The 7415-nt window shown below is 44.4% G+C and overlaps 1 protein-coding gene across 1 annotated transcript; it reads left to right on the forward strand.

Annotated features, from left to right (window-relative positions):
- Positions 1–257: 257 nt before the first annotated feature.
- Positions 258–3308, forward strand: CNPY2 (canopy FGF signaling regulator 2). The gene is made up of 6 exons (XM_019742370.2): positions 258–524; positions 1091–1203; positions 1360–1475; positions 2332–2535; positions 2694–2790; positions 3146–3308. The coding sequence occupies exons 2-6, from the start codon at positions 1116–1118 to the stop codon at positions 3187–3189; spliced, it is 549 nt and encodes a 182-aa protein (XP_019597929.1). The 5' UTR covers positions 258–524; positions 1091–1115; the 3' UTR covers positions 3190–3308.
- The last annotated feature ends 4107 nt before the right edge of the window (positions 3309–7415 follow it).

A 7415-nucleotide genomic window follows, 5' to 3' on the forward strand; every position in this document is an offset into this window, starting at 1 on the left:
ATTGAAACTAGGGCTTTTTACTGGCTAGCAGCGCTTTCTTTTTGAAGGTTCTACCTAGCCCACCTAGACTGACCACACACGCTCGCCTGACCGCCTCCATACACCACGCCAGGATCTGTCCTTGCTTCAAGCCACTCCTATTCTTCGGCTGACCCCTGATGGTCACGTGGACCTGCAAGCCACGCAAGTCTGGGTCCTTCTGCGAGCCATTGGGGTCCTCGCTGCCTAGGAGCCGCTCGGATGCTGCCTGTTCCCGCGAGAGTCTAGAGGAGCGGATTTGGGGTCGATCCCTGGTGTGGGGCTTGCACCGCAGAGCATCGGAGCCGGGTTTAGGCGCCCACTTAGGGTGCGAGGATCTGGGTCAGGCGGTCGCCGGGGCACCCCGTGTCTGAAAAGCTCCGGAGCGCTCTGGAGAAGCCGGGACAGCCCCGCTCCCCCCCCAGCCAGGTGCTAGGTCCAGAGCTAAAGTGAGAGTACGACCGTCTTCCAGCGCCTGGGCCAAGGCGGCGGCCCTGGGAGCAGAGGTGGGACGGATGCGAGTGGCGCTGAGGGTCGGGGATGGACTGGAGCGCAGGCAATGGAGGGGTCCTTAGAAAGGGGGCTGGTCCGCACGGGAAATAGGTTATAGGCTGGAGGTGGGGATGCAGTAATCTCCAGTGCTGGGTCCACATAGGCCCTACTTATTGAGCGTACTCTTCGCGGGCCAGCCACCTCACTGACTCCTGGCCTCCTTGCTGGTAGCTCCTCTGTGCCTTTCGTCCTCGCTTAATCGCCAGCCTCCGTTCTGTAGCTGCCACATAGCCCCGTGAGCTCTGGGCGACCGACGCTGAAGTACCAACAGCTAGGGCCTCACCTGTCGACGTAGTGTCTGGGGGCTGAGTCCTAAATCCTGAGCTCGCGCTCTCACTCACCGCCCGGGGCAATCCGGGTCCTCAAGCACCAGAACAGAGGAGCCCCTTTGTGTCCCGGCCATTTCCTGGAAAGTAAAACCAGAGTCACATTGAGGCCTCTGTAGGCATTGGGATGAGGGATATGTTGGGGGAATGGCGCTGGCTCCTCATACTTACGCCTTATTCCAATCCAAACCCAGGTGGAGCAACCCCATTACGTTTAAGATGAAAGGCTGGGGTTGGCTGGCCCTGCTTCTGGGGGCCCTGCTGGGAACTGCCTGGGCTCGGAGGAGCCAGGATCTACACTGTGGAGGTAAAGACACAAAGAGAAGTGGGAGGAAGGAGGGTGGGGAAGAAAGGGCTTTGGGAGGACATGAGATCCAAAGTCTGGATAAGAATGAATGGAAACCGCTGTGTTGATTCCTTTCTCCCCCTTTCCCCTCCCCCATCTTCTCTTCCCCTGCACCAGCTTGCAGGGCTCTGGTGGATGAACTAGAGTGGGAAATTGCCCAGGTGGATCCCAAGAAGACCATTCAGATGGGCTCTTTCCGAATCAATCCAGATGGCAGCCAGTCAGTGGTGGAGGTAACTGTTACTGTTTCCCCCAAATAAAGTAGATCACTCTGACTTTGAATGAGAACTCAACTAATTAAGAAGGAGCTTGGTTTAATAGAAATGAAGAAAACACTGACCCAGAGAGGTATCTAAAAGATAGAGCTGTCTCATGTGGAAAAGGCTGAAGGTTTATACCCTATGCACTGACTTCCTGGCTCCAAACCTTAATATTTTGTTTCTGCTGTAGAAGTTGTTCGCAGACAGGGAACCCCCTTCTCCACATCCTTAATCCATGTGATTCAGGTTTCACTCTGGCAATACAGTATATACACAAACATTAAAAAAAACACAGAAGGTCTTATTCCTTGTATTTAGGAAATTTATTTTAATTGAAAACAGAACACACATATAACAAAGCTGTACTTGGTGAACAATAAAGAAATGTTAAGGTTGTAATACTTGTGAAATGATTTAATAGTTGGTTTCCTCAAACCTACACTACCTTTCTAATCCTCTCTTGTTGAGGGCATGTTTTAGTTTCAATACAAAAAATAAAAATAAAATCATTACCTTACATCCGTAAGAATTAAGGGAATTCAAAGGAAAAGAATACATAGCTGGCTAGGGTTAATCAAAGAGGTCTCTGTTTATAATTTGGGCCTAATGACACCTGTTTTATTTCTTAGGCTTGTATACTGAGGTCAAATAAGACCATATATTTGAAAGCACTTTGAAATTACACAAATAAACCATACTGTTTTTAAATAGAGCAGGGTTTTTATCATCTACCTTTTAAGAATAGCTAGATTTGGAAGGAAAAGTAAGGATATAAATTATTAATGTACAGAGGTAGAAGAGTGTGACCCAAGGCTGAGGACATTTCTAGGTGCCTTATGCTCGCTCAGAGGCCCACCTCACAGAGCTACTAGAGGAGGTATGTGACCGGATGAAGGAGTATGGGGAACAGATTGATCCTTCCACCCACCGCAAGAACTATGTACGTGTAGTGAGCCGGAATGGAGAATCCAATGAACTGGACCTACAGGGCATCCGAATTGATTCCGACATCAGCGGCACCCTCAAGTTTGCGGTGAGCTATGGAAGTGGGTAGCTGGTTCTTAGAAATTAGGGGAGTTATTGGAGAGCTCAAGTGGAAAGTTGGGTGAATACCTGTGTCCTCTCCGGAGGCAGAAGCAAGAGGCCGCTTCGTGCTGCCCTCTCTCACTCGTTTCTCCCTTGGGTTGGCAGTGTGAGAGCATTGTGGAAGAATATGAGGATGAACTCATTGAATTCTTCTCCCGAGAGGCTGACAATGTTAAAGACAAACTTTGTAGTAAGCGAACAGGTAAGCTGCTCCCACTTCCTGTCCTCACAGTCCTGTGGAAACTGGTACATTCCTTAGTGTGCCCCCCCCCCCAGCCCTCTGCCCTCTGATATTAGCTCAAGAGTTGGCTTCCATTACCCATGGTTTAGGGAGTTGGGTTGTCCCTCTCTATTCTCTGTCGGCTTTCAGAATTTGTGGTTCCCTCACCTGAGGCACAGGTGAGAGGATAATGGGAATATTTTGTCATTTAAAAGCATATGCTCTGAAAAACAGTGGTTGGTATGTGTATCAGTTTGATTTGGAGTATTTTCTTGATAGTGGCATATATCAGTATGAGAGTGGCATTTTCCTTCAAACTGTTACGTGCTGTTTGCAGATCTATGTGACCATGCCCTGCACATATCGCATGATGAGCTATGAACCATTGGAGCGGCCCAGACTGACAGGCTTCATGGATCACCCCCAGGAGGGGAAGAGGGTGGCAATGCCTTTTATATTATGTTTTTACTGAAATGAACTGAAAAAATATGAAACTACAAGTATGAACTGTGTTGTCTTTTCATGCCCACAATTAGCCCTTACATTAAGCTTGAAGATAGGGGATTCCAGACAGGAAAGAAAAGGGAAAGGAAGGAAGAGCTTTGGGGATGGTCTGGCATGAAGGTAGGAGGAGCCTGCAGCTTTCATTCTCTTGCCATCTGAGATTCCTGCTGCACTCACAAACTAGATAAACATGTATTCAGTGCCTACTCAGTACAATGTGTTTAAAGTTTAATTAAGAGAACGACCCTTTATGAATAAGCAAGAGAATATAAGTAAGTGCATGGTAGTATAGGATTCTAGAAATAACTTGTATCCATACTGATGAAACATAAAGTAAGACGGAGCTTGGTCTCGAAGGAAATAATGGACATGCATTATTCTTCCCTCCCTGCCCTTCCAGATGGAGGGATCAGCAAGAGCATACAGCAAAGGGAAAAATGGATGTGATCAACTCAAATGAAAAGTAAGGGCTTTATCAGATAGGGAGAAATTAGGTAAGGAATGTTATTTAATGAAAGGCCTTGCTTGATCGCCTAAGCTTTTAGATTTGATGCCAATAGCAACACTAAAATATATCTTTTTCATCTCCATCACTAGCTATTATCAATCTAGACTATAAGCCTGTCCCCACTTTCTGTATGGAGAGATTCTGTACTGGGGCATAGGGATGAAAACATAAAGCATACCTTTGAGGAGCATCTTAAACACCCTGATCCTGAGATGTGGCTGTCTCAGAGTCTGGAATGGAACATGTCTGTCCCAGAAATGCCTCAGGGAGAGAACACCTGAAGAAACATTTCAAAGACTTTAAATTAAGCATTTTAGAATCTAAAGGGAACTTGGAGGTCATCTAGTTCACCTCTGTCCATTTTACATATGAAGAAACTGAGGCTCCGAGAAACCATAGGTTCTGAAGTTCTGCATTTAGTGGCAAAACTGGATCTAGAAGCTAACGTTCCCCAGAGTCAATCTGATCTGATACAGCTTCTATTTTAAGTCTTTTTTCCTCTTGTTACCTTGTACACAGAATGTGTTCAACAAAGCCTTTTTACACTACAAATCTCTATGAAATCCAGCACAGGAAGTAGCTCAGAGCAAGTACCTTGATATTAGTTGACAACTACACTCAGGGTCTAATGTTATTTTCTTCTCTCACCAATCAAAAGAAATGCTATATCCTATCAAATCAATTTTCCAGAGCAGCTGTTACTAACCTCTTTGTCTTCTGTGATGCATTTTAATATGTTCCTGTGTTTCATACCCGTGAGTATACCCAGGACTCTGTCCATTGCTGGCTTGGTGTCTAAACACTTCTTACTCTTCCATCAGAAAGCTTAGCAGAAGTGTTAAGTGCGAGTACTCATATAAGGAACTTGAAACTTAGTTTACAAAACAAATTATTCTCAAGTTTTAATAAATTTAATGTTAGTTGGTAACAAATTACTTGTGATGCACCTCACTAGTTTGTGAAAATACAGCTGCTAAGAACTCTCCAGCCCAAGTCTTTGTCATTGGTACACAGGGATGTGTCCTACATAGGGAAGGACAGACATTATCGCCTTTGGCTTGATTCTCAGAAAATTAGGAGAATATACTCTGCATATCTCTTAATTCATATCACAGGTTACCACAAGGAATCCATGAATTTATCTAAACCCTTCTGGAGGCTCATTGTAACATTATTCTAGCCCAGTATTTGGTAGAGCATGTACTCAATCTTGCATATCTGGTTACACTTTAAGCTTTAGATGCCTGCTAAATGAATTTATCAGTAAAATGTTAGAACTTAAAACATTCCCAAAGCCGGTATTAAGTGAGATCCAGGTGTGATTAGGAAAATTTATTATGTGAAAATCTAGTCCTTTAAAAACTAAGTTTTAGAGCATTATTTTGCTGTTAAAAAGCATTCAGAGCAGGGACAAGCTTCCTTTAAATACAGGACAGGGATGAATAACAAGGGAAAGGGAACTAGTACTGTTGACCGTTGAACAATGTTGGAGGCAGGGGCACCAATTTCCACAGTGTTGAAAATCCATGTACAACTCTGGACTCACCAAAAACTTAACTACAGTTGTCCCTTGATATCAGTGGGGAACCGGTTCCAAGACCCCCTGTGGATACCAAAATATGCAGATGCTCCAATCCCGTATATAAAATGGCATGGAACAATGCATACCGTTGGCCCTCCAGATCCACAGATTCCCAACCACAGATAGAAAGTACTGTTTTTGATCCGTGGTTGGTTGCATCAGCAGATGTGAAGTGTGGGGCTACAAGGGGCCGACTGTATATTTAATTGAAAAAAATCCACATATAAGTGGACCCATGTGGTTCAAACTCTTGTTTGAGGGTCAACTCCATATGTCAAATACTCACATAGCAAGCACATACACACTCTGATTTAATCTTTATAGCTCTTAAGAAATAGACGTTACTGCCATTTTACAGATGAAGAAATTAAGTTCAAAGCGGTTGTGCCTTGCTAGTCAGTGGGGAGCTAAGACTTCAACCCTCGTGACCATCTTATCCTTAGGCCAGTGGTCTGTCTGCTATAGCTTGCTCCCTATTGTGGATTCTCCACGTAGTCCCCAGTGGCTGTGAAAAGTAGTACTTTTATTTGTTTGAAAACTGCCTCCAAGTTTGCATGCATGCCCTCTGATTCTAATAATCTATAGTGAAAAAGCACTATATCCTCTTTTCAGCCATTTTTCCAAACGGATTATTCTGTATAAGAAGCCCATTCTACACCCCCTGGTCATTTTAGGTGCTAATGTTTGTCTCCTTACCTTTATGTATTTTGAAAGAGTCACCAGTTACCATGTATTTCAGGTATGTGTGTACAAAGGTTTTACAGATGAGTAAGACTATTGGTCCTTATCCTTTAAAATATTATTAAATATAGCAACACATTGAGCTGATATGCCCAGGAGATTGTTAACAATGACCCAAAAGTCCCCTTCCTGAGCTGCAGCTGATAATTCTGTCATCACCATATAAACAATACGGCTTAACAGTTAAGATACAGCTTCTGGAGTGAAACCAACCTAGGTCTGAATTTTAGGAATGCCAATTACAAGCTATTGCCCTGAACAGGATACTTTATCTAAAACCTTGGTTTCCTCTGTAGAGATATTAATATTACCTACATCCCCTAGAGTTGTTAGGATTAATTAAGATAATGCATGTACCACATTTAGACAGTATCTAGAAATAGTAAGTATTCAATAAATGTTACCTATTACACCTTACACGCAGGAGTTTGGTTTACTAATGTAGATATTTTAAGAGTTTAGGTTGCATTCTCCCACTTAGTCTTGGCCACCAGAGGGCACCATTGCCTCTATCCATTTTCAAGAGGTCCTCTCAAGGTCAAGATGACCTTAGCGCTCAGCCTTCTCTCCTTTGCCCCCTCCAGTTCTCAGGCACTTAGTTGTATCCAGGCCTAGAGCTCACGTGGCTGTTTTATTCATACCAATCCTTCTCCCTTAACTTCCTTCCCACCTCCCCAGGTCCCATTCATGTTCAAAAAAAGACTAAGCCAGCTTATAAGTCCCTTTTCTCCCTGAGCTTTCCCACTGGCCTTACAGCAGTGGGTGTCAGGACTGAACAATTTCAAAACAAATCCATATAGTCCTGATTCTAGGCTCCAGGACACTGTGTCAAGGGCCTTAGAGCACTACTGTTGCCCACCCTCTTCCATCACTAGAGCACCAAAATAGGTTACACTTACGGCTACCCAATAATTGTCCCTTTGGTATCTTCACCCTGAGCATGCATCCTGTCTCTTGGGGCACTGGAGTTCAGTCCTCTGGTATGCTGGCTAGTCTCTGTGGATAATTAACCAGAGAGAAGAAACCAGGTCAGACTATTCTAGGGTTAAGAGGAAATCCTCTGCTAAATTGGGATCAAATATTGATCAGTGGAGCTTTGAAGTCACCGATGAGGTAGCTGAGGTCACTGGTCCTCTGGGGCACGGCTTGGTTTCTGTTTATGAAGTTCTTTCCTAAGACCTACCTACCTGATCCCCAACCCAGAGGAGCATTGGTTGGTAGGTGTGAAGCTGGGTACAAGGAAACTTGACAAGAGAAAATGGTGGTTTTCTT

This window comes from Rhinolophus sinicus, linkage group LG02 (assembly GCF_036562045.2).
Source record: "Rhinolophus sinicus isolate RSC01 linkage group LG02, ASM3656204v1, whole genome shotgun sequence".
NCBI lineage: Eukaryota > Metazoa > Chordata > Mammalia > Chiroptera > Rhinolophidae > Rhinolophus > Rhinolophus sinicus.